Source organism: Anguilla rostrata, chromosome 4 (genome assembly GCF_018555375.3).
Source record: "Anguilla rostrata isolate EN2019 chromosome 4, ASM1855537v3, whole genome shotgun sequence".
Taxonomy (NCBI): Eukaryota; Metazoa; Chordata; class Actinopteri; order Anguilliformes; family Anguillidae; genus Anguilla; species Anguilla rostrata.
Genome location: NC_057936.1, coordinates 6,465,792 through 6,491,201, shown reverse-complemented (window position 1 = coordinate 6,491,201; position 25,410 = coordinate 6,465,792). Strand labels below are relative to the sequence as shown.

The window sequence follows — 25,410 nt, the reverse complement described above, 5'->3', positions numbered from 1 at the left end:
TGCCAGAACTGGTCAAAAAAGGGTTAACGTTTTCTGCTGTGACCGGTGTTGTGTTGCTGGATGTCCAGATTTTGGGGTTTATTAGGTTTTGAACAGAAACAATAAATAGTTACATCTAAAGGTGATCGACAACACATAACCCCAGTTCCAACCTTGGTCGGGCGCTTCCTACAAGGAGAGCTGGAGTCGCATGGCCTTTGAACCTATTGTTGTGTCGCGGCTGACGTCAGTGCTGTGTGCGGGGAGACGGGCAGAGCGGCATGCGCCTGCCGAAACAAAGACGGCGGAGAGAAGATAGGTTAGAAAACAGGCAAGTAGCTAACTTGATTATATTTATAGTGAGATGTAAGAGTGGGTTCCTTGTTATAAGATAGTTGGCAAAATAGTATTTGAAGAGGCTGAAAATCGTACTAGGTGTTTAACGGTTATCCCGTCCAGCCCATGATTTTTCCAACGCCCCCAAATTAGCTGACCGCTAGCTAGTTTGCTACTTAGCGTTACACGTACTGCAGTCCTGATTTTAAGAAAACCGAGACACAAGGGAAGTGGTAAGGAGGAAAAGTGAGTAAACGTTGCGTTGCCAACGTAGCTAGTGTTAACGTCTAACCGCAAAAATGCATTGTTCTATTATATCACAGAAATGCCTGAACAGCCACTTCTAGCTATGTAAGGTTAGCTAAACTCTGGTTTGCGCGCTTGTTACGTTATTTCTTTAGACAAAGGCTACATAACATGACAGCTTGCTAGATGGCTCGCTTATTGTTTGTAAACACCATTTAATATGCCAATAAATTGAAACCAGATTCCATTGTTTTCGTTACTTTAACAGCATCCCTGTTTTCACGAGGACAAGGAACAAGACTCGACCTGAGTCACAAGTTGACAAGACCGAAACTCAACAATTGTGACAGCTAGCGCTAGAGGCAATACTTGAAACCAACACGTACGAAATGAGCGCAGAATGTTAAAATAGAGCGCACAACAGGACTGTCAAGCTGGTCACCTGGAAGAAAATAGGCGTCGTAGAAAGAACAAAAAATACTACTGTGCACTGTTTTAGAGTCCCAACCCCTGCGTTTAAACGTGCTTTGTTACTTCAGAATTTAGTGTATTGTGCTGGAGTAAGACGGTCACTGTTTCACCCAAAATTGCATGATCAAACTCGGGGACTCTGTCTAGCTCCCAGATCCACGCAGGCATATCTTATGGAGAATGAGATGGTGGTGAAGAGCCTGCACGCTGGAGTCGGTCTGCCCGGGGAAATGGAGACGGACTCCAGAGACGAAGAACATCAGGAGGCGCTCTGCTTCACCCTCGATCAATTATCTCTCGTGGCTGTTGAAAAGGCAGACTGTGGTGGCGAGGGAGGGCTAGTCGATTCCCATGACACGCCGGACTCTAACTCCGATACGTGCAACGGTGTAGGGGGCTTCGTCGGCTTACAGATGCTTGAACACCCCGGAGGCTCGGTGGGATCCCCGTCTTCCTGCTCCCCACCCCCGGAGTACTACGGCTCGGGTGGATTCCACATTACCGGCCCGCACGCTCACGCCGTGCTCGGGGAGCCAAGCTCCGTCCTCTGTGGCCGAAAGAGGAGCGTTAACATGACGGAATGTGTTCCAGTTCCTAGTTCTGAGCATGTTGCTGAAATCGTGGGGCGGCAAGGTAAGATGAATCTTGGCTGGCGAGCCATCCGTTTTGCTAGACATATAAAATAACTGTTATATGCTTTGTGCATTTTGTGACTGAACATATTGCGCCTGGGTAAACTTATCCAATGCAATGGGCCCCAGTTACCAGTTATCACCAACGTTAGCTCCCAGCTGTCCTGTCAAAGTTGCTCTTCTGCCACGCAGAATTTAAGCTGTCGTGCCAGAATCGTTTGTGTAAAATACAGGAGTCCAGTTGCAACGTTAAATGGTTGTCTGACTGATTCCTAACTTCACTGCGGTATGTATAGTTTACACATGTAAGTATGAAAACCCGGTGTTAATGAATACTGTAGCAGTTAGCTAGCATCTCATCTAATGCCGCCAACTGCACTGACCATCTTGCTGCTTGTAACCGCAGGGATACTAGGCTAAACTTTAGCTGCCCGTGCACATGTGGTTTGCTTTTAACATTGTCCACATTTAACTATCCACAACAAATTTGTATTTTACTGGTAATATAGCCACCTAACAGAGCAAACGCATTGTCCCCAGTTTTGAACTCATTTGGAGAGTAATGTGAAAAAAGGAGAATGCCCGTCTTTGTTTGCATGCTAGCCTCCAAGTGCCGTTACTGCAGCAGGGTGCGACTGTTGCAGCGCTGAAAAGTTTCAACGCTTTTTCACGGCGGCCTAGTTCAGTATTTACTGTTTTGTAGGGCGTGTTTCTCGGGCTAGATTACTCCATAGACGCATTGCATCGGTCCGCTATATCATCATCTAGACAATAACTTATTTATCTAGCCACATCTGTTTTAAATTAGGTTACAGTAAGGATGGTTAGCGAACATGGTTGTGAAGGAGGGGGGAGGAGTATAGACAGACAAAGCGACAGATTGTGGTAGTCTGGGCATGTCTGCATGCTACCACGAACAAAGGAAACCAACTCATAGCTACCTAGATAATGTTTTGGTTTGCGTTATTGCAGCCAAAAGTGAAAGTATAGTTCACTTGGTTCAATAAAATTCATATTATCAGTACGCAGTTTAATTACACCAGTAATGCACTACGGTACGTCTATTGCAGTATAGAAACGTCAGTGAGGGGCGTTTGTACAGTATGGGCGTTGTAAGATTCCCTCAATCGGGAATACATGGTTGGATCGTGGAACCAGTAAATCTGCGATGCAGTACTTTTTCAAATGATCCAATATGAACATTAAAACTAATTTGAATCGGAATTGGCCCATCCATACTGCAATGTGGTTTTATCGCCTGGTTCCCTTTGTTTGAAAGTACCATGCTTTCTGTCCCTTAGAATGACATCACGGAGGCCGTTTCCAATTGGTTGTTTCACAAGCGCACTCTTAAAGGGACAGTGCAAAATTATCCCGGCTAAAAAGCTACCCTAATTCGGTGATGTGAGAATTTGCCCGCCGAACTTTGTTTTTCTTGACTCAATAAACCTGTAATACGGAATGCTACTTTTAACTGGTCTGAAATAGCGATACATTTACTGTGTTAAACAACAGTTGGCTTTTCTCGTTGTTTTACATTTGGCCTTGATCAGCATCTACACCTTTTGGTTATGTAACTTTAGCTAGTTACCCTCGTCCGAAGTGATAGGCGGTAGGTTTGGATTTATTACAGATAAAATATGTATAAACAACAAATCACCTTTAGGCGACAAAAGACCTAAAAGGTCAAACTGCATGTGTGTCTAACTGAACTGGCTGAAGCTGCAGTTTCATGATATTCATGACAGACTTTCTTTGTTTTTGATACAATAACCAGTAGTCATTTTAAATGATGGACTGAAAACGAGATCACGTGTAATCTGACCCATCCTCATAAGTGCTCCACGTTCTCTCCAGGGTGTAAGATCAAGGCCCTGCGCGCCAAGACCAACACGTACATCAAGACGCCGGTGCGCGGGGAGGAGCCGGTGTTCATCGTGACGGGGCGCCGCGAGGACGTGGAGATGGCCAAGCACGAGATCCTGTCGGCGGCCGAGCACTTCTCCATGATCCGCGCGTCCCGCTGCAAGGCCGGGGGCGCGGCGGGGGCCGGGGCGGTCGGGGGGGGCCTCCCGGGGCCCCCGCACCTGCCGGGCCAGGTGACCATCCAGGTGCGCGTGCCGTACCGCGTGGTGGGCCTGGTGGTGGGGCCCAAGGGCGCCACGGTGAAGCGCATCCAGCAGCAGACGCACACCTACATCGTGACGCCGAGCCGCGAGAAGGACCCGGTGTTCGAGGTGACGGGCATGCCGGAGAACGTGGACCGCGCGCGGGAGGAGATCGAGACGCACATCACGCTGCGCACCGGCGCCTTCGTCGACCTGCAGGGCGACAACGACTTCCACAGCAACGGCACCGACGTCAGCCTGGAGGGGGGCGGGCTCTGGTCCCGGGCCGGCCACTCGGCCCCGCCCCCGCCGCACCCCGGCAGGAAGGCTCGGTCCGCCTCCTTCCACAGCGCCGGCCTGGCCCTGGGCTCCGCCCCCTCGGAGAGCTGCAGCCCCGACAGCCCCTTCAGCACCGGCAGCGTCGGGGGCGGCTTCGTCTTCGGGGGCGACCTCCCCGCCCCGTCTGCGGAGGAGCTGGGGTTCGAGCTCGGCGGCGGCGGCGGGGGCGGCGGCGGCGGCGCTAACATCTGGGCGCCGTTCGCTAACGCGCGGCAGCAGCAGCAGCAGCGGCGCAACAGCGGGGCGGTCACGCCGCGCGTCTCCCCCACCCTGCCGCCGCCGCCGCCGCCGCCATCGTCGTCCGACCCCGCCGGCCTGGAGCACCCGCTGGCCCGCCGCGCCCAGAGCGACCCGCTCAGCGCCCTCTCCTGGCTGCAGGCGGGCGGCGCCTCCTTCTCCCGGGGCTCCAGCAGCAGCAGCACCACCGGCTACTCCTCCTCCTGCTCCGCCTCCTCCCTCCCCGGGGGCTCACCCACCGAGTCGGAGGGCGGGGGCGGCGGCGCGGCCATGCTGGCCCGCTTCAAGGCCGCCGCCGGCCTGGCGGGCGGGTACGGCCCAGGCGCCCGGGACTGCTACGTCTGCTTCGAGAGCGAGGTGATGGCGGCCCTGGTGCCCTGCGGGCACAACCTCTTCTGCATGGACTGCGCCGGGCAGATCTGCCAGTCGGCCGAGCCAGAGTGCCCGGTGTGCCACACCCCCGCCACCCAGTGCATCCGCATCTTCTCCTAACGACGGGGGGGGGGGGGCGAGGAAGAGTGGGTTAAAAGGGGCGGGGCCGGGGAGTACACTTCCTTCAGAACATAAAGACACCTGGATCTGCATAATTAAACTACAGCTCTAGTCTTCTCAGACACCGACAAACTGCCTTCATCCAAACGACAATAGCAACCATATCAGCCATGACACTAGTACTGATGTTTATAATAATAGTAATAATAATAATGATAATAATAATAATAACAGTAATAGTAATAATACTGATAAGGGCAATGACAATGGAAGTGACAAATGCGATTGTTGCAAGCCACCAAGTTTATTCTGTGAAGAAACTAAGAATCTTAAACACTATGTTCTTATTTCTCAACCCAAGTTAGCCTCAGCTAATGCACAGTTGGCTTGGTTCGGTTATTTGTATCATATGTGATTTTTTTTTTTTTTTCCCTCAAACGCAGATTTTCTGTTTACATTTTGCACAGGAATTCTGTTGCCTTGGGATGTTTGCAAGTTCTGATGCACTTTCTAATGCATTTTTAAAAAAAAGATCATCTATAATTCTTGAATGGTATTAGAGGCATCAGATGTTTTTTGTTAAGTATTTTTTTAAAAACTGAATTTATATTCCTGTACAGATGGTTTGCATTTTCACATGCTCAATGGCACTATTGTGTGGAGAGTTGCTGTGATGTAAAGGGGACTCACTAGAAATGGACGCGTAAGTCAATGAACACGGGTGAATTTTACGCTATCCCAGCTTCTTTGAAGGCCAGAGCGTCCATGTTTCAGTGAGATATAAAAGCATCACCACAGCCGTCCCATCAGGTTGTACACGCGTGTAGCTGCCATTCTGAGTAGAGTACGTTTAAAAGACCAAAACGCTGGCAGTATATTTTGCGTTTGAATGTTTTTTAAGGGGAGAGAATCTAGAATTATTTATCGTTGCTTAAGAACAATGGCCAGAGTTGGGGGGGAGGGATGGATATCAAAGTTTAATTGAGCCAACATAAGAAGTGTGGTTCTGTTGCCAGACCTCAAATGGCTTTCTTTGTCCCCCATCTTCCTTCCTACTTCACTTCTCTCTTTCTCTCTTTCCTTTCCTTGTGGGTCTGAGAGCGTACGACTCCAGATCTTTGTTACTGTGCTGAAATTTGCTTGATCAAATTCAAGAAAAGTTGCGCTTTGTCTATTAAGGCTTTTTTTATACTTGATTATTGATTGTTGTGAACAACTCCTCGTTCCTTTTCGTTCCTGATTTTGACACGGACTCGTATCTTTTTGGGTTTCAAAGCGAAGCAGACGGTTTTGGAAAGCCCGTGTGGAAAGCCTGTGAACCCTGTGAGACTGTAGCTAGCCAGCTAGCTGTTACGGAGTTTTTTTTCTGTGGTTATTTTTAAACGGCTGTTAACAATAGTTCCTTTGTGGCTGCGATGTGTTCTGTCACAGAAAGATGGACATTGATAAGTGCTCGAGAGACTCTTGGTGCTTTCTTCTTTGCATTACTGTGCATTTATTTCAGTAGATGATTGTCACATCACATTAAACACACGCACACACACACACACACACATAGAACATCTGGCAATCATGAAAATACCATCCCCCCCCCACCCCCCCATTAATCAGAATTGCAAAAAAGAAAGCACGCCGTTAGTCACATTTAAATCTTTCCTCTTGTGCATGTTATTTTTCGCAGGGGGGGGTTGGGCAGGTTGTAGTTTAACCTCCCTCGTGCCTCACACGAGGTCTTATGTGTGAGGATGCTTAATGTCTGTACAGTACAGTTTGGGTGATTTTCACGTCTCTCAGGGGCACTCTCTTGGGACCCCATTTTTAGTCTCTCTCTCCCCCCCCCCCCCTTCCCAATCCATTACATAAACAGAATCTCCCAGTGTACTGTTTAGATTCTTCTGGGATTACTCGAAACACTATGAAGATATGTATTTTTATTTTTTTCTTCTGTTCATTCTTGAAAAAGCCTCATTTTAGTTTTTTATTTTATTTTTTAAAGTTTTTTTTTATAATTGAGTGAATATTTGCAAGTGCCCTGATGGTGATTTTATTGCTGGATGTAGCCCTCTCAGACGTTACAAAACCCCGCTCTCAGTATCTGGGAGATAAGCCATAAACGACAACATGGAAAGGACACAAAGGGCTTCCACATTCCCAGCGGCGATCCACGCGGCCTGGGTTTGTGTATCCTTAGTAATAACGAGGAGTCGTGAGGAACAAGACCGTTACGGCAGCTAAGTCCACAAACAACGGGGCTTCCAACAACAACTCAAAAGTGTTGTTTGCTTTTTTTTGGCTGGACCGCAACAGCGGGGGGCCAGCCCTACAAACGCGAATGTCTGTGACCTGACTGACTGACTGACTGACTGAGTGAGCGATGAAGTTACGGCGCGCGACGTCTGTGACGTCGGCCCGGTTCGGTCCAGCCGTACGCTAGGTATTTGAACCTGGTCTTGTTTTTGAAGAGTCGCGGGAATGTTCCGGTCCTTTCCGTGGGCCGCGTTCTCAGAGCGCTGGCCACGCGGTGGCCGGGATGTAATTGAGATCCGTCACGTCACCTGCGTTCATCGCGGTTTCGCAAGCACAACGCTCGTCCGTTTCCCTACGTGGTAAGGCGATGAGCAAGGACCCCCCCCCCACCCCACAAGTGCTCGCCTCAGAATTCGAACGTTAGGCCTCATCCTTGACCAGTGACACTTGATTGTCTTTTGTTTTAAATGGGTTACATTTGTTTTACATTTATTTATTTGCTAAACAGCCACCCCTCTCTCTAGGGGCTACTTAAAATAGATCACATGGATGTGTATTGTATGTGTCTGTGTAGTGCGCTAGTTATATTTCTGGTTGTGCCCATGCAAAATTTTGTTACAGGTGCACGAGAACAGTCCAGGTGTATATGAATACTGCTTTCACTAGTATGTATAAAGTATATCTTGGGAGTTTTTTTTAAAAAAAAAACACATTTTTTCAACCATGTCCTAGTTTACTTGTGCCTGGGGACTGTTTGTTCTCAAGTGAAGGTTTGTTTGGCTGATGAACAATAATACCTGGTTTCCCTGTGCGCAGATTTTGGTCGGACTCTGATAACCACTTATGTAATTCAGATCTCCGTTTCGACACCAGTCTAGTCGGTACTGCGGTGCATTTTTTTATTTTTATTTCGGTTGTCGAAACCCTGTCGGAGCTCTCGACCGAAGGACCTGCAGAATTTTGCGACTTTGGACGTCCGCTTTTGAAAAGGAGAAAAGGCCGGTCGCGGGGTTACGTACGAATGTCTCCGTCACTCTTCTCCCGTAGCTTCTGGAGGGTCTTCCAAAAACCTACACGCATGACTGACATCTCTGTTCCAGCTGTTCGATTTCATCTGCAGCGCAGTGCCCCAGTCTGGAATGTCCTTTTTGTTTGTTTGTTTGTTTGTTTGTTTATTTGTTTGTGGTCGCTTTTAAACATGAAATGATAATGTTGACTGCCTGATACTTGAAGCATATGGGTGTCATCGAATGTTCCTTTCTTAATTGGGGTGGGGGGGATGGAGAGATCTGAGAAATGCTTAACGAGTTGAGAATGTGGATAAGGACAGAGGGTAGGTGATGGTGGGCATCCATTTTGCAAACGCGTGTTGAGGAAAGAACGGTTTAAAGGTACAAGTATCTAATGCACAACATACCCTAAAGATGGGGAAAAAACAGGGTTTATGAATGAAAATCATTTTGGGATGCACAGAGGGGTGGGAAAGAAACATAGTCCATTCTTAATTCCTTTCCCAGAATCACCCTCTGTCCTATTGCTTTAAGTATTTTGTACACAGATTTAATGATTTTATTATTTTTTTAACCAAAAGTGTTTTTCAATAATAAGCCTGCAGAACTGACTGTAAATACAACTATTACAATCATTGGAATTTGTGTGTGGATGTGGAGGACTAATTAGGACAAATGCATTTTTATCATTGTTTGCGAGTTCACGGTCCGCGTGTCCTGAAGTTATCGGACATTGGTTCAGTCACTTATTTTTGCATTTCTTTATAACGTACTTACTTTATGACCAAAACGTCCCAAACTGTGACCATTTTACTTTAAGGATTTTTGCCTAATTCTGTGTACATCTAGACAATTTATAATAGAAAATAAGACAGCTATTGAAGAAATTTTAAAATTGAAATATATTTTATTTTAAAGTTCACGGACCTTTTAACCTTTAGGTGGGGTGCTTATATATAGTGCTTATATATTTGAACTGACTTGACGGTTATCAGAAATTGTATTAAGAGTTTTATTTTTTATGATTCTTTAATAAAATGTTTTTGTTTTTGTTTTGTTTTTTATGAAAAACAATAACCCATTGTGTGCTCGTATTTATTTATTTATTGTGTTATTGCATGGTTAATGCATGCCGTCTGAGATGCAGAAAGATTGGAATTACCCAGTTTATTGTTGGCCGGCTTCATTGATCATTTCGCACGCTATTCGTACGAGCGCGTTCCGCGCCAGCCGGAACATTTTGTAGAAGACTACATTCTCCGGCTCTGAGTTCCTGGGAAAGACAAAATGTTCCAATAATGCGAGACCTGGGAGGTTTTCTAGCCGGCGGTGAATTGGGTCAAGCAGGCGCGTAGCATCAGGAAGAGATTACGTTTTAAAGTAAGCGATTTTAATTCGTGTGCGTTAGCTAATGCGGAGCAGTTATGGCAACTCGCCCTCCGGAACAATACAAAACAAGGCACGATTCCCCGGTTGATGTACAGGAGGCGAGAATAATTTATTTGATTTCTGCTTTTTCCAATATTCAGCTTTACATCCAACTTTAGCATCTCTCCTGTTGGCACATAGACTGGGCCACATTGTACAGACACGCGAACAATACTGGGTCATTAAATTATAGAGGTTCACAGCTCAAAAATATTACTAAAGAATAGTAAGAAAGAGGTGCGAACTATACATATGTACCCTAAAAACATGAATATGTATATGCAATGTAAATTAGTTCAAATTGTACTTAACATTCATTCAACCTAGTGCAAAAGCAGTAGTTTTCACACGGAAGGATGGAAAATGTACGTGATCTATTGTCTAATTATTCTTACAGAAGCCTGTTAGCAGAGATCACCCTTATTTGCGACTTCAAAGAGTATCCATTAAAACGGCCCATAACCTAGTAATATTTTATTCATGCCCGAAGTCATAGTATGTATTAAGTGTACATCCACAAGGTTTCCCTTTGTTCTGATTGCCTGTGTGTGCGTCCACCTCTTCCTCGCAGTTCGTCTCTTTCAGAGGCGGGAAATTGTGGGTTCTGAGCATCATGTTGGCTTTCCGCGAAGCGTCACGCAGGTGTGTTACCTAATGGACATAACAGAGTGCCGTGCAGTGTGCATTAGCGCCCCTGACCACCCTATAAAATGCGACTACTCTGAAACAGTGCTGCGTCAGCACATGCGCCTAGCACGTCCGCACGCGCATCGCATTCCCGCAGAGCGCAAGACTTGAGTTTGCTCGTTTACACGGATGTACTCTTCACCCTTGATACGAGGAGCGCGTTTATTTTGCTGGCCTTTCGTTGGCTTTGAGGCCTTGCTCTTCTAACAGTCACACAGCCCTGTATCCCTTAATGAGCAGACGCAGCCTTTGCTGCGCTGAAAATGCGTTATGAGAGGGAAGAGCTTCTCGTAAAAACGGTTGCCCTCTGACTCTCTCCTCGTGCAGGTTTAACCCTTTAAGGTTTAAGACTGCAAATGTGTGATTAGAGTGTCAACTGAACACTCCGACGATGATGTAACAATCACTGCTGGTAAATGAAAGCAATGGAGTTCTGGAACACTTAGAATTTGAAAAAAAAAAAAGACATTCCAAAAAGCCTTCTCTTCAAAGGGTTAACCGTTAACTTGCCAGTCGGAGGCGACTCTGTCTCCCTCCTTCTCCCCAGTGGTGCAAAGTGCACGGAGGGAATTGCACTTCTGCGGAACGCCGGGAGAAGGGAAGGGGCGAGAAACCGTTTCGAAGAGGGCATCGCCATTCGCATTTCACCCCAACCCCGGAGTCCTGTTCCCCCCCTCTTTTCTGCAGGACGGGTACACACGGATACCCACCCCCAACCTGAAGACCATGACTGTGGAACTGTATACTAAGGTAGGGTGTGTGGATGGAGCGTTTTTTGATTGGTCCAGTACCCTTATTCTGTTACCTATGCTTCTGTTCCCAATTGGGTTGAGAAACTTCATTTGAGAGGGACAATGCACATTAGTAACATTTCTGTAAATGTGCCAGAGTTAGCCCGGGAGGCTAATTTTCATCTGTAGTCCCTGGGCTACAGTGTCTTTGGACTGTGGGAGGAACCCGGAGCACCCGGAGGAAACCCGGTCAAATACGGGGTGAACCCGGAACCTTCTCCTTGTGAGGCAACGGTGCCAACCACTGCGCCACCGTGCCACCCACTCTGATGCTTCTTTTGTGCTGTTTATCAGTCATTATGAACAATTCTGAAAATTATAAAACAGCACTGGGAGAAGGCAAAGAAAGATAGGAAACAAAATTAATGTTCCCAAAAATATTCTGATAAAAGGATAATACCATTTTCCTGCTTTCTTATTATTTAATGTGCCTCAGAATCTTGTTTTTGTATTTTTTTTTTGGTATTATTAATTTTGCACACGCTCCATCCTAGTGTGATTGTTTTAAAGGCTTGTCTATAAATGCAGAAGATGAGACGAAAGACTAGCAGCTAGCCCACAGGTCCTGAGTGCATTTCTTTTGTGTTGCGCTTCCTGTCTTGTGATTAATCACATGTTGCTCTTCCTCCCAACGATAGCGGTGGAAGGGGGGGGCGGGGTCAGTGTTTGATGTGGTTTTGGGAGGGGGGGGTTAAGGATGAGAAAGACGGGTTTTAATGGCAGGAGGAAGCGCTCCATCAAGACGAACGAGAGAGAGAGAGAGAGAGCCTGTCCTGATGGAGATAATGAGTAATCCGAGCCCTCGGGTGGAGGGGGGGGGAGGTGAGGGAGGGAGAGGCATGACTGACGTTAATGTTTAACGGGGGAGACGGGCAGATTTGTGCTGAGGCAGAAGGCCGTGGGTCGGGGCGGGGCCTGCCGGCGCTCTGGGCGTCGCCCGGCCGGTGGAGAGGGGGAGACGGTGAGGAGACACTTCGGCTCCCCGGCTCGCCGGCGGTGGAGAGCAGCGTGGCGTGTGCCGCGGTGTTGTGTCAGAAACGAGACGCAGCTGGACGGCGCGCTGTGCGCAAACGCATGGCAATGAAGTGTATTTGTGCGCAGAGCTGAGAACTCTGAAGAGTCCTCCATTTTCAATATCACTAGTGACTGTGCTGTACAGAAAAGTTCCGAATAAGATAAAGAGAATTCTTTTTAAATGATCCATTCTGGCAGTAGAGGAGCAGCTTACATTGCATGTGTATTCACGTGTGTGTGTGTGTGTGTGTGTGTGTGTGTGTGTTGGGTATACATTTGTGTATCTGCCTGTGTGTGCGTGCTGGGGTTCCTGATATGCCTGTGAACCCTGAAAAGGTTTTCATGTGTGTGTCTGTATGTTTGTGTGTTTGAGTGATTGGTCTTTGCTCTGACCCTGTGTTAGTACGTGACACGGTGTTTGTGTGTGACCGTGTGTGCATGCAAAAGAGAGTCAGAGCGAGAGAGAGAAAGAGAGAGAGAGAGAGAGAGAGAATGAAGTGACCGCTCTCTGCTGTGACCCTGTGTTTGTGCGGGACAGTTTGACAGAAGTGTTTGTGTGTTTGTGTGTGTGTGTGTGTGTGTTTGTTTGTGTGTTTGTGTGTTTGTGTTTGTGTGTGTGTTTGTGTGTGTGCGCCAGGGTGCGAGCGTGTGGGTGTCCGACCCGGAGGCCGTGTGGGCGTCGGCCTGCCTCCTGCAGGACCTCAGGCCGGGTGACGGACACCTGCTGCTTCGGTTCGGTGATGGCAGGGTGAGGGACGCGGACCGGATACGCCAACACCGCTGTGACCTACCCTGCTGCTGCCACAGTCACCCCACTAACACCCCTGAACCCCCACTTTCGCCACTGCACCCCACTAACACCCCTGCACCCCCACTTTCACCACTGCACCCCACTAACACCCCTGCACCCCCACTTTCACCACTGCACCCCACTAACACCCCTGCACCCCCACTTCACCCTGCACCCCACTTCACCACTGCACCCCACATTCACTGCTGCACCCCCACTTTCACCACTGCACCCCCATTTTCACTGTTGCTATGAACACCACTGTGCTCACTGTGATCACAATTCTCCACACCCTCTCCAGCACTCCAAGGGCCCATGCCTCTATGAAAGCAACTCACTTGCTATCCCATACATTAACAACTCAAAAAATGATGTCAACTTGCTGACAAAACTCGATTTAGTAGTTTGCTAGTTGTCTAACACTTTTATGGATTTAAAATCCTCAATCAATCCTTAGCCTTCTTTTGTTGCTGAGTGTGAATTGGCTCTTGTACATTTTCCTGGCTTCTGGTGTTTTTGCTTCTAGGAGGTGCAGTACCCAGTGTCGCCCCCTTCTGGCCTCCCGCCGCTAGGGAACCCTGATATTTTGGAGGGGGAGAATGACCTGACGGCGCTCAGCTTCCTGCACGAGCCCGCGGTCCTGCACAACCTGCGCGTGCGTTTCCTTGACTACAGCAGCATCTACACCTACTGTGGTAAGGGTGGGGGCGGGACTTTGGGAACTGGGGCCGCTGTGGGTGGGTGGGTGGGTGGGTGGGGTGTGGGGGGGCTGGGCACCAGTGTTGTGTCGTGGTTCGGGGCCTGGGATCAGGTTGAAGTCCCTAGTGCAGTACTGTGACTGTTTCCGATTAAATTTCCAGTTGAAGAAAACTGGACAGTGCATAAAAATATTATGAGTGTTAATCACTCATAACACTAAGAGTATCTGAGTAGAGAGTTGATAAGAGGTAAGAGTAGCTGAGTAAATATGTTATCCCTTTGAAGAGTAGGTTTTTTGGAATGTTTACTCAATATTTCAAGTCAATGTTCTAGCGCTTCCAATACTTTCAGTTACCAGCAGTGATTGTGACATCAGCATTAGAATGTTCAGTTAATAAGAACATTCTAATCGCATATGTGTAATCTCACACCTTAAAGGGTAAAAAAGAAAGAAAGAAATGGTGATGGTAGAAAATGTTTGAGCGTTTGATCATTTCTCAGAACCTGTTTTGGACAAGCGTGCCAAGTGAAAAAGGCATCGTCTGTTAGCAGCTAGCTGATAAATTTTTAATCAGTTGCATCTAATGCGGTGGCTCTGCCTGATTCATATTAGAATAATAATGAAACATTTGCTGGTGCGACTAAATAGGGACCCGTGTTATTGACCATGGTCCTCCTGGAGAATCTGAGCAAACATTAACCACAGGGCAGAGCCTCTGCAGGTCTGTTTGAGCAGCCAGCCTGGAGCCGTTTGTGCTGAGCTGATGAAACAGCGTTCGCCTCGGCTGTGAGAAACCCGGGCGAAACGTGCTGACCTGTAAGATGGAGTTTTGTGCCTCAGAAACGTCGCTCGGCTTTTTTGTGGACCTCGTGTTTCTGTTGACCGATGGTCGTTTCCCTTGTTTCGATGTGATCCCGACTGGTTTTGCTAAATCCTGCGCCCTTAAAAGCCCTTGTGCTTCGTGGCATGTGCATCGTTCCTGAAAATTAGTTTTAAGGAGGGTTACGGTGGCTTAGAAAGCAACAGCGAAAAGCTTGCATAAGCTCTCCTGTGCCGTCGCTCCTTCCTCACTTACTCTCTTCAACGGAGAATTCGGACAGATCCACTGGAGCCTCACTTTCCATCACTCTCAGAAAGGAAGTGCTGATACCAGCACACTTTTTGCGTTACTACTTTAGTGTTACTTTCATCACATTTTGTGTCAAAGTTACTACTTTTCTGTTACACGTACACAATTTATGTGTTACAAATGGAGACTTTTTTTTAATAGACTTGCGTTGAAAGTAACACAGAATGTTGTTGCCCTTAACTAGACATGGAGTCGTGTTTTTAAAAATAAAAAATAAAAAAAGGCACATTCTGTGTTGTTTTTAACATGTCTGCTTTACAGGCATTTAGCAGACACTCTTATCCAGAGCGGTTTGCAAAACTTTTACATCGCATCCATTTACACAAACTGGATATATACTGAAGCAATGCAGGTTAAGTACCTTGCTCAAGGGTACAACGGTGGTGTCCTTACCCGGGAATCGAACCTACGACCTTTCGGTTACAAGCCCAGTTCCTTACCCATTATACTACACTGCCACCCTGTTTTGAGAGTGATCCTGCTGGACTGCACTAAGCCTGCCTGTTTGGGCATCGCAGGGATTCTGCTGGTGGCCATCAACCCGTACGAGCCGCTGCCCATCTACGGGGAGGAGGTGATCGACGCCTACAGCGGGCAGGACTCGGCCGACCTGGAGCCCCACATCTTCTCCGTGGCGGAGGAGGCCTACCGAACCATGATCAGGTCAGAGGTCATCCGCGCCGTTCCCCACATCTCGGTCTTCGCTTCTGGAGGATCGAAGGTTGCTGTGTGCCACAGATCTGGGGCAAATAATGATCTGAAGCACTAAAACCCTTCAGACATCAATAATATTACTTCAGATTACTGGAAACGTTTTAATGAAATTTTTGCAAATATTTAGAAACTTTTTTTCTACAATATTAATTGTACGTTTCTTGACAAAATCTCAGAGTGTTCTAAAAATTCTAACCAGCATAAAAATAATATTTCTAATTCGTATTTCACCCAGGTATAACTGGGTAACTGTAAAGTATTGCATATAAAATGGACAGGCTGCAAACTGGGGTTTATTGCACCCAGGTACTGAGGAAGCGCAGAACCAGAATTCGAACTTTTGAGAGCTCTCCCTTTTGACTTGTCTTATCAAGAGCTTCAACGCTCAAGTTGTACGGGTGATTCCCAAACGGTGTTAACTTTGAGTCGAGCGGCCTCGGCCCTCGTGAAGGAGAGTAATGTACCTCACCCGATGTTTGAAACCCTGTCCCCTCGGTCTCTGCGTTCAGGGAGCAGAAGAACCAGTCCATCATCATCAGCGGGGAGTCCGGGTCGGGCAAGACCGTCTCGGCCAAGTTCACCATGCGCTACTTCGCGGCGGTGGGGGGCGCGTCCCAGCAGACCAGCGTGGAGGAGAGAGTGCTGGCGTCCAATCCCATCATGGAGGTACGCTGCGCCGAGAAAGGGGGAGGGGCATAGGCACAAGCCCCCTTAAACAGAGGGTGGTCAATTGGGGTGGGGGGCGACAATAACAAAATACCAATCCGAAAAACGCATCTATAAACTACAGTCAAAATGGCGGTATGTGTAGGATTCTTTATGAATCTGATTTCAGATTTATAAATCTCACAAAAAAGAACTGAGTAACCCATGTTACACATGAAATAAATGTATGAAAGTATAATATTTTTATTACTTGTACTTTCAATGCTGCCCATTGCTGTACATGCCGATTTGTCTCTTTGAGGTTTTTGAATTATAAATGAGAGGATTGTTCAGTTTTGTTAATTTCTTTAATATGAATGTCCAATGTCTTTGTAGAACTGTAAAGAAAATGAGTGTTGAATAACACACTGAGTGTCAGTTGATGTGTGATGCAATGTTTGCTTCAGGCCATCGGGAATGCCAAGACAACCCGGAATGACAACAGCAGCCGTTTCGGGAAGTACATTGAGATAGGCTTCGGTCGTCACGGTGACATCATCGGGGCAAACATGAGGACCTACCTTCTGGAGAAATCCCGTGTCGTCTTCCAGGTGCCCGATTGCAAATAATATCCCAAATGCTTTAACTGACCAGTAGTGTGGCCAGATCTCGGTGGCTAATTCAAGCTCTTACGCACCACGGTGATGCAGTGCATTTATCCAAAATATGATCCTGATATATGTAAATTAGGGCTGCCCAACTCTGTGTTCCTGTAGGGTTTGCACTCCAACCCTAAAGAAGCACACCTCATTCAACAGCTAGAGGTCTCCTTGAGCTGATACTCAGTGGAATGAGATGTGGCAGGTTAGGGTTAAAATTCAAGCTGACAGGATGGGTAGATCTCCAGGAACAGGGCTGGGTATCTCCATTAACGGACGGGAAGAAAGTGCTGATCTTATAAGTTCCCCGTGCTGCGAGCTGAGTGATTGAATTTTGGCCGATAATGCCCGTCCACGTTCCAGGCCCCAGAGGAGAGGAATTATCACATCTTCTATCAGCTGTGTGCCGGGCGGGAGCTGCCGGAGATGAGAGCCCTCAAGCTGGGTGAGACTGAGATCCTCGGCTGACCCTGCACTGAGCAGACCGGCAGTCCCAGAACTGCTGGAGACTGTGTGACTCAGACAGAGTGGGCAGTAATCCTGTGTGTGTGCAGGCTAACACACAGAGCGTGGTCAGTAATCCTGTGTGTGCACACTAACACACACAGCGTGGTCAGTAATCGTGTGTGTGCAGACTAACACACAGAGCATGGTCAGTAATCCTGTGTGTGTGCAGACTAACACACAGAGCGTGGTCAGTAATCGTGTGTGTGCAGACTAACACACAGAGCGTGGTCAGTAATCCTGTGTGTGTGCAGACTAACACTTGCAGGGTGGTCAGTAATCGTGTGTATGTGCAGACTACATTATGTGTGCAGACTAACACACAGAGCGTGGTCAGTAATCCTGTGTGCAGACTGACTAACACATGCAGGGTGGTCAGTAATCATTATGTGTGTGCAGACTAACACGTGCAGGGTGGTCAGTGATCATGTGTGCACACATACATGCATCGTGGTCAGTAATTATGTGCAGACTAACACATGCAGGGTGGTCAGTAATCATTATGTGTGTGCAAACTAACACGTGCAGGGTGGTCAGTAATCATGCGTGTGCAAACTAACACATGCAGGGTGGTCAATAATCATTATGCATGCAGATTGATTGACGCATGCAGGGTGGTCAGTAATCATTACGCATTCAGATTGATTGACGCATGCAGGGTGGTCAGTAATCATTATGCATTCAGGTTGATTGACGCATGCAGGGTGGTCAGTAATCATTATGCATGCAGATTGATTGACGCATGCAGGGTGGTCAGTAATCATTACACATTCAGATTGATTGACGCATGCAGGGTGGTCAGTAATCATTATGCATTCAGGTTGATTTACGCATACAGGGTGGTCAGTAATCATTATGCATGCAGATTGATTGACGCATGCAGGGTGGTCAGTAATCATTACGCATGCAGATTGATTGACGCACGCAGGGTGGTCAGTATCCCTACGTACGGTCTGACTGCTGATGAAACCCCTGATCCGATCTGAAGTAAACAACGTCTGCAGCCGCTTTATCTCAGAAACAGCCGAGTTTTTTTTTTCCCTCTCTCGTTCTTGCTGGCGGATATTACCGCGTTGCCATAGACGCGGCGGAGCGGTTCCGCTACACCAGCCAGGGCGGGGAGGCCAGCATGCCGGGCACGGACGACACGGCCGACCTGGAGCGCACGCGCAGCGCGCTCACCGTGCTGGGTAAGAGGGGCCGCGGGGGGAAAGGGTACGCGCGCATGGGGAGGCTCCAGTGGCGCAGCCCGTAGAGCGCTTTCCTCGTGCTCGTTGCGAGCCGCGACGTCGGCGGTTCGAGTCAGACCGCGCGACCTTTGTCACACGCCTCTCCCTCTCTCTCCTCCTAGTTCTTCCTGTCTCTCTACACTATCCTGTCTAATAAAGCTGAAAAAAGCCCCCCCCCCAAAAAAAAAGGAAGGGTACACGCGCTATGGCCAAGCACATCCAGCACTACAGCAAAGCACATCCAGCGCTACAGCAAAGCACATCCAGCGCTACAGCAAAGCACATCCAGCGCTACAGCAAAGCACATCCAGCGCTACAGCAAAGCACATCCAGTGCTGCGTTTATCTGAAGGGTGCTGGCCTGTGCCTTCTCTCCCCCTGCAGGCGTGGGGTCTGACCAGCAGATGGAGCTGTTCCGAATCCTGGCGGCCGTGCTGCACCTGGGGAACGTCAGCATCCAGGCCAGCGGGAGAGGGGGCGACCGAAGCTACGTCGACGTACGGGAGCGAGCGTCAAACGAGCCGTTAAATCTCTCCCGTGGTCCCCGAGGAGTGGCGGCTCGATAAAGGCCCTGTAGCCTCTGTTCCTGCGAGCCTTTAGCGTTCCTCAGACCAGTCTGTGCCCATCAGCATATGAAATACTCTTTAGAATCCTGGTCAGATTTGAAAACACTCGCAAAGCATTGCTGGAAATTTTCGCAAGTTTTCATGTTCGATCTCAATCTTCGATGCACAAAATATTTTTATTATGTAAAATGAACCAACGTTTCGACAACAAGGGGCTTTCCTCTGGGTCAGGGGTGTCAGAAGAGAGTGAGAGTGTGGCAGCTTCTTTTCTTTTAGTCTATGTTCCGCCAGTCAGCACCTGTGCAATCAAGGTGTGTGTTACTCTTGCTTAAAAATATACTAACATAAATGTATAGAGCATATGATAAGTGGTTAGGGGGGTTTAAGGGGTTTAAGGGGTTAACTATTTAAAATAATTACCCATATGTGATGCCTGTGGTCCCCTCTACCTGTCTTTCTCCCTGCTGTGGAATCTGTTCCTGACATGGCCCTGTGTGTGGCTGCAGGCAGAGGACCGGTCCCTGGCGGTGTTCTCCAAGCTGCTGGGCGTGGAGCGCGCCCAGATGGCGCACTGGCTGTGCCACCGGCGGCTGGCGGTGGGGGCGGAGCTCCTGGTCAAGCCCGTGTCCGGGCGGCAGGCGGGGGAGGCGCGGGACGCCCTGGCCAAGAGCGTGTACGGCCAGCTGTTCGGCTGGATCGTGCGGCGCCTCAACACCGCGCTCCGAGCGCAGAGGGAGCGGCCGCGGTCCGTCATCGGCGTCCTCGACATCTACGGGTCAGGGGGCCGATCAGCTGAGATTCATGCAGTAGTGGACAGTGCCACCATGTGGCGGGGAGGACTTAAGGATGATTTTGAGGTCCCTGATTGACAGGGGCCTTCAAAAAAAAAATGGTGCTGTAATTGTGCAGGAATGGGGATACCTGGGGTGTTGGGGCCCAATGTGAGATCTTTTCATGGGGCCCCGAAATCCCTGGCGGTGCCCCTGGTCATGTGACTTTATTTAATTTTTAACGCAACGGCCAAGACAGAGTGCATTATTCTGAATGATTTCTGTGGCTTTTATTTTGAAACTTATTATTGTTAATTTCACACAAGCATAATGTGTGACAGTGGCTGTTATGCAGCTGCAGTGCTGACAATTTAAATCACTATAAAACTAACATTGCGCTTGAAGAGCTACCAGAGGCCATTTTAAAGTAAGTGATGTGCTATTATTCAGTGTAATATGGCCTTTTTTTTAAACCACTGGGTCACAAATCTGCACTGTGAAATTAGAGTCTGGAGTCTGAACTCATGGAAAACACATGCACTTTACTGAAAAAAGTAGAAAGTATCTGAGACATCTCTTTATTTAATAGTGCCTACGGGGAATGGTTTTAGGCATAGGTAAGTGGTAGGTGTTTAACAGAAGGTGCTGGTATTTCACAGAGAGCTGACGTCACCCCATTGTTGTTCCTTAACTTCCTCTTTCAGGTTCGAGACGTTCGACAGGAACAGCTTTGAGCAGTTCTGTATAAACTACGCCAACGAGAAGCTGCAGCAGCAGTTTAACTTGGTGAGTCCGGTGGGGCTGTTTGTCAGCGTGTGCAGGCCGGATTCTCTGGGCTGTGTGCGGTACACCCAGGTCACTCAGATCTGGCCCTCAAGGTCAGCAGTACTGCAGGATTTCTCTTCTGCCTGACAGCCCCACAGTCCAGTGATGTCACCGATTGGCCAGCGATTACACTCACCTGATAGGTCAGGTATAAATCAAGGAGGAGATGGGGGGAGGGGGGATAGATGGAGGGCAGGGGAGAGAGGGCGGTGAGGAGAGAGATGGAGGGAGAGATAAGGGGGAGGGAGGGTGGGACGAGAGGAGGAGGAGAGAGGTATTAGATGGCTGGAATGAAAACTAGCAGTACTGCTGACCTGAGGGCCATATTTGAGTTTCACTTCCATCTACTGTATCGACATGAGGATATATCAGATATGCCTCTTTCTGCTTTTTCTCATGTATTGTTCTAATTCTCACACCTCCCATCGCTTCTCTCTCTCTCTCTCTTTTTCCCTGTCTCCCTGTATCATTCTCTCTCTTTTCCCTCTCTCTACCTCTCTCTGTAAACTCTATCTCTACCCCCCCCCCCCCAGCATGTGTTCCAGCTGGAGCAGGAGGAGTACGTGAGGGAGGGTCTGCCCTGGAGCCGGATTGAGTTCAGTGATAATCAGCCCTGCATCGCCCTGATCGAGGGGCCCCTGGGGCTGCTGGACCTGCTGGACGAGGAGTGCAGGGTGAAGACCAGCATCCCCTGAGCCGCATGCTCTCTCTCACACACACACACACACACACACACACACACACACATTCTCACACACACACACACTCATCCATGCAAACACACACACACACACACACATACTCATACATGCACACACACACACACACACACATCTCACTACACACACCACACACACACACACACACACACACACACACACACACACATTCTCACACACACACACACACACACACACATTCTCACACACACACACTCACATGCACACACACACACACACACATTCTCACACACTACTCATACAACACACACACACACACATTCTCACACACACACACACACACACACACATTCTCACACACACACACACACACATTCTCATACATGCACACACACACACACACACACATACACACACACACACACACACACATTCTCACACACACACACGCACACACACAACATTCCCACACACACAACACACACATGCGCGCGTGCGCACACACAACATTCACACACACACACACACACACACTCTCCACACACACACACACACACACACACATTCTCACACACACACACACACACACATACTCATACATGCACACACACACACACACACACACACACACAAATTCTCACACACACACACATACTCATACATGCACACACACACACACACTTACACACAAAGGCACATGCGCACACACACTGACACGCATACACACGCACAAAGGCACACACACATACACATAGACACACACACACTCACACACATATACAGGGACACTCACACACACACTCACACACACACATATTTAAACATTTATCTCCTTTGGCTGTCCCAGTATTATGCACCTTTTAATAATTTACTGTGACCTGCAATGTCAAGGGTCAAGGGTCAAATAGAATGTCAGGGGAATGCCCCCCCAGAGGGAGATGCCCCAGAGACTTGCATGTCAATTAATTAAATGTGCTGTTGCCTGATAACCTGGGCCCTTGACCCTGCCCCCTGCTGACCCCTGCTGACCCCCCCTGACCCCTGCTGACCCCCCCCCTTCTCAACAGATGCCGAAAGGCTCGGATGAAAGCTGGGCCCGGAAGCTGTACGACCAGCACCAGAACCAGAACCCCAGTCCGCACTTCGGCAAGCCGCGCATGTCCAACATGGCGTTCATCATCCGCCACTTCGCTGACATGGTTAGCCCGCCCTCCCCCGCCCCCCCGCCCCTGCCCCGTCCCCTGAGAACGGCACACCGCACGCGGTGCGGGTTTCCTGCGTTCCCGAATCTTCACCCCTGTCCGTGTTCGTGTCCCGCTCAGGTTCAGTACGAGTGTGACGGCTTTCTGGACAAGAATCGGGACACGGTGTTTGAGGAGCCAATCAACATCTTGCGAGCGAGCCAGGTACCTTTCATACCCTCCCCAATGTCTTCACACAGTTCCAGTGCTAGAAAGGCCATTTTATGTAGCCTCCCTCTCAGCCTGAGGCTAGGGTGTGTTGTGATTTAATTTATTTTTCTTTTCACGTTTTTTGGATACACAGGGTGTAAAATTGCTGCGTGCTTTGGCAGAATTTAATCCTCTGGTTTAAACCAAAGAACTGCACTACAGCTGCAACAACTCATTGCACAGATTTGGATAGCTGTTTCAGTTGTAATCCAGCTCTGTTGTTTAGAGGTCTAAATCTGTGGTTTAAACTCTAGTTAAGCACGGTGCAATTAACCCATAAAGATTATGAACAGGGTATGTTGGTAGAGCTAGGTTTACCAAGACAGACAACCTAACCAATCAGAGGTAACCTGCAGTCTCCCGCTGTCTCCCTCAGTCTGAACTGGTGGCTGAGCTGTTTCAACAGGAACCAGCAGGGGGCGCCCTCTCCCAGTCCGGTTTACCGAACGGAAGCCTGCGCTCAGGAAAGAGGGCTCACCGGGAGCACAAGCTGACCGTCGGCTTCCAGGTGAAGGCTCCCTCCGGTGGTCACTTGTCGCAACTACATGGCTGAGGAACTGAGCTCTATCTGTAGTCTGTTTCTCACGCGTTTCTTCTGTGTGTTCATTCGCGCATCCACAGTTCCGCCAGTCCCTGCAGCTCCTGATGGACACTCTGAACTCCACCACTCCCCACTATGTGCGCTGCATCAAACCCAATGACCTCAAACAGCCTTTCCTGTGAGTCTGTTCCGCAGTGTGTGTGTGTGTGTGTGTGTGTGTGTGTGTGTGTGCATGTGTTTGTGCGTGTGTGTCTGTGCGCGTGTGTGTACCCACATGCTCGGGTGCATTTGTTTGAGTATGTGTGAATGTGTAGTTATGCGTATGTGTGTGTGTTTATGATATATGTGTGCGTGTGTGTGTGTGCGTGTGTGTGCTGCAGGTTTGACCCTAAAAGGGCGGTCCAGCAGCTGCGGGCCTGTGGAGTCTTAGAGACCATCCGAATCAGTGCTGCAGGATACCCGTCCAGGTGAACACACAATTTTTACTTTCTGCACTTTTTTCCATCCTGGCCACTCTTTAGAACAGAGAGAAGTCGTCCTCTCTCCACCTCTCTTCCTTCCCCTTCTCCTGCTTTTACTCTCCATTCCCTCTAATTGTGGTAAATGATGCTCTATAATTTCTATTTAATGAATATTATATTTAATTTGTTGGGATGACAGGTGTGCCATCCACCAAGTTACAGACAAGCTAGGCACTCCCCATACCTGCAGAGCGCTGCCAGTTTGCACCTTTCAGAATTTCCTACGGAAATGACTACAATGACCACAATCCCTCACTCTCATGTATTAACTTCCCTACCCTCTGACCTCATGTAAACACACAGGATTCATTACACATGCAGTAATAACCAAGCAGGATTTTCCCAGCATACTTTGCTGTGCATTTGCCAGCGGTACTGGGCTCAGTTCTCACCCAGCCGGCTTTGCCGTGGGTTCCAGATGGGCGTACGCGGACTTCTTCAGCCGGTACCGGGTCTTGCTGCGCGGGTCATGTGACCCGGGGGAGCCGCTGGAGGCGGGCTGCCAGAGGGCGCTGGCCGCACTCATCCCCGACCCGGAGCAGTACTGCCTGGGGAGGACCCAGGTGTTCTTCCGGGCGGGGCAGGTGGCCGTGCTGGAGAAGCTGAGGGGGGAGAGGCTGAGGCGGGCGGGCGTGGTCCTGCAGAGCCGGGTCCGGGGCTGGCTGGCCCGCTGCCGGTACCGACGGGTCCGCCGGGCCGCCCTCGTCCTGCAGCGGTACACCCGCGGAGGCCTGGCCCGCAGGTGAGCTGTGTGTGTGTGTGTGTGTGTGTGTGTGTGTGTGTGTGTGAGGGGTGTGGGTGTGGGTGTGTGTGTGGAGATGTGTGTTTGTGGGGGGCTGTGTGTGTGTGTAGGTGTGGGGTGTGTGTGTAGTATGCGTGTGTGTGTATATCTGGGTGTACTTTTTACATTGCTCTAAATATATAGGCCCAGCCTTCTCAGCTACAGTAGGATTCCACACGTAAAATCTGGTACCCCGTTGTCGTGGTGATGACCTGTTGCTACGGCTGCGTGTCGCAGGGTGGCGCACACCTTACGCTGTACGCGGGCGGCGGTGGTGCTGCAGAAGACCTACCGCATGCTGGCCGTGAGGCAGGTGTACCTGCTGATCCGCCAAGCCGCCATCACCATCCAGGCCTTCACGCGCGGTGCCCTGGCACGCCGCACCTACAGACAGGTGAGGGGGGGTGCGGAGGGAGGGGGGGGGGAGGGGGGGTCCATGTTAACCTGCCCCAAACATTCCCACCACCGCTCAATTTAATGGAAATGGTCTCTGTGAGTCTGACTCATTTATTTACTCACATATTATGATATCTACAATAGGTTTCCGGATAATCCTCTTTCTCTCTCTCCCTCCCCCCCTCCTCCCTCTCTTTCCTCCCTCTCTTCCTTCTCTCTCCCTCCCCCCTCTCTTTCTCTCTCTCTCTCTCCTCTCTTCTCTCTCCTCTCTTCCTCTCTCCTCTCTCCCTCCTCTCCCTCCTCTCTCCCCCCTCTCCTCTCCCTCTCTCTCCCTCCTCCCTCCCTTTCCCTCTCTCCCCTCCTCCTCCCCTCCCTCTCCCTCCCTCCCCCCTCCTCTCTCCCCCTCTCCCTCCTCTCTCCCTCCCCCTCCTCTCCCCCCCCTCTCCCTCTCTCTCTCAACTCCCTACTCTCCCCCCTGCCCCCCTCTCGGTGC

General features: G+C 49.2%; 2 protein-coding genes across 2 annotated transcripts in view; both read left to right on the top strand.

Moving 5' to 3' along the window:
• Positions 1 to 317: 317 nt before the first annotated feature.
• Positions 318 to 9,174, top strand: LOC135252333 (RNA-binding protein MEX3B-like). Its single transcript, XM_064330302.1, has 3 exons — positions 318 to 561; positions 830 to 1,665; positions 3,522 to 9,174. Exons 2-3 carry the CDS (start codon positions 1,206 to 1,208, stop codon positions 4,838 to 4,840), a joined length of 1,779 nt encoding a protein of 592 aa, XP_064186372.1. The 5' UTR covers positions 318 to 561; positions 830 to 1,205; the 3' UTR covers positions 4,841 to 9,174.
• A 1,158-nt stretch (positions 9,175 to 10,332) lies between these two features.
• Positions 10,333 to 25,410, top strand: part of si:dkey-110c1.10 (unconventional myosin-Vb) — a 28,813-nt gene continuing 13,735 nt past the window's right edge. Inside the window, 19 exon segments of the mRNA XM_064330290.1 lie at positions 10,333 to 10,962; positions 12,655 to 12,765; positions 13,334 to 13,502; positions 15,155 to 15,299; positions 15,860 to 16,016; positions 16,463 to 16,606; positions 17,018 to 17,099; positions 18,241 to 18,348; positions 18,771 to 18,883; positions 19,459 to 19,727; positions 20,427 to 20,508; positions 21,081 to 21,221; positions 22,295 to 22,426; positions 22,550 to 22,633; positions 23,055 to 23,186; positions 23,300 to 23,397; positions 23,600 to 23,686; positions 24,159 to 24,482; positions 24,759 to 24,915. Of these exon segments, the coding sequence (XP_064186360.1) occupies positions 10,939 to 10,962; positions 12,655 to 12,765; positions 13,334 to 13,502; positions 15,155 to 15,299; positions 15,860 to 16,016; positions 16,463 to 16,606; positions 17,018 to 17,099; positions 18,241 to 18,348; positions 18,771 to 18,883; positions 19,459 to 19,727; positions 20,427 to 20,508; positions 21,081 to 21,221; positions 22,295 to 22,426; positions 22,550 to 22,633; positions 23,055 to 23,186; positions 23,300 to 23,397; positions 23,600 to 23,686; positions 24,159 to 24,482; positions 24,759 to 24,915 (2,559 nt within the window). The 5' untranslated portion in view covers positions 10,333 to 10,938.

Coding starts and splice junctions, on each gene's coding strand:
- LOC135252333 (XM_064330302.1), top strand. CDS start 1,206: ATGGAGAATGAGATGGTGGTGAAGAGCCTGCACGCTGGAGTCGGTCTG. Junction 1,666..3,521: donor TGAAATCGTGGGGCGGCAAG/GTAAGATGAATC, acceptor CGTTCTCTCCAG/GGTGTAAGATCAAGGCCCTG.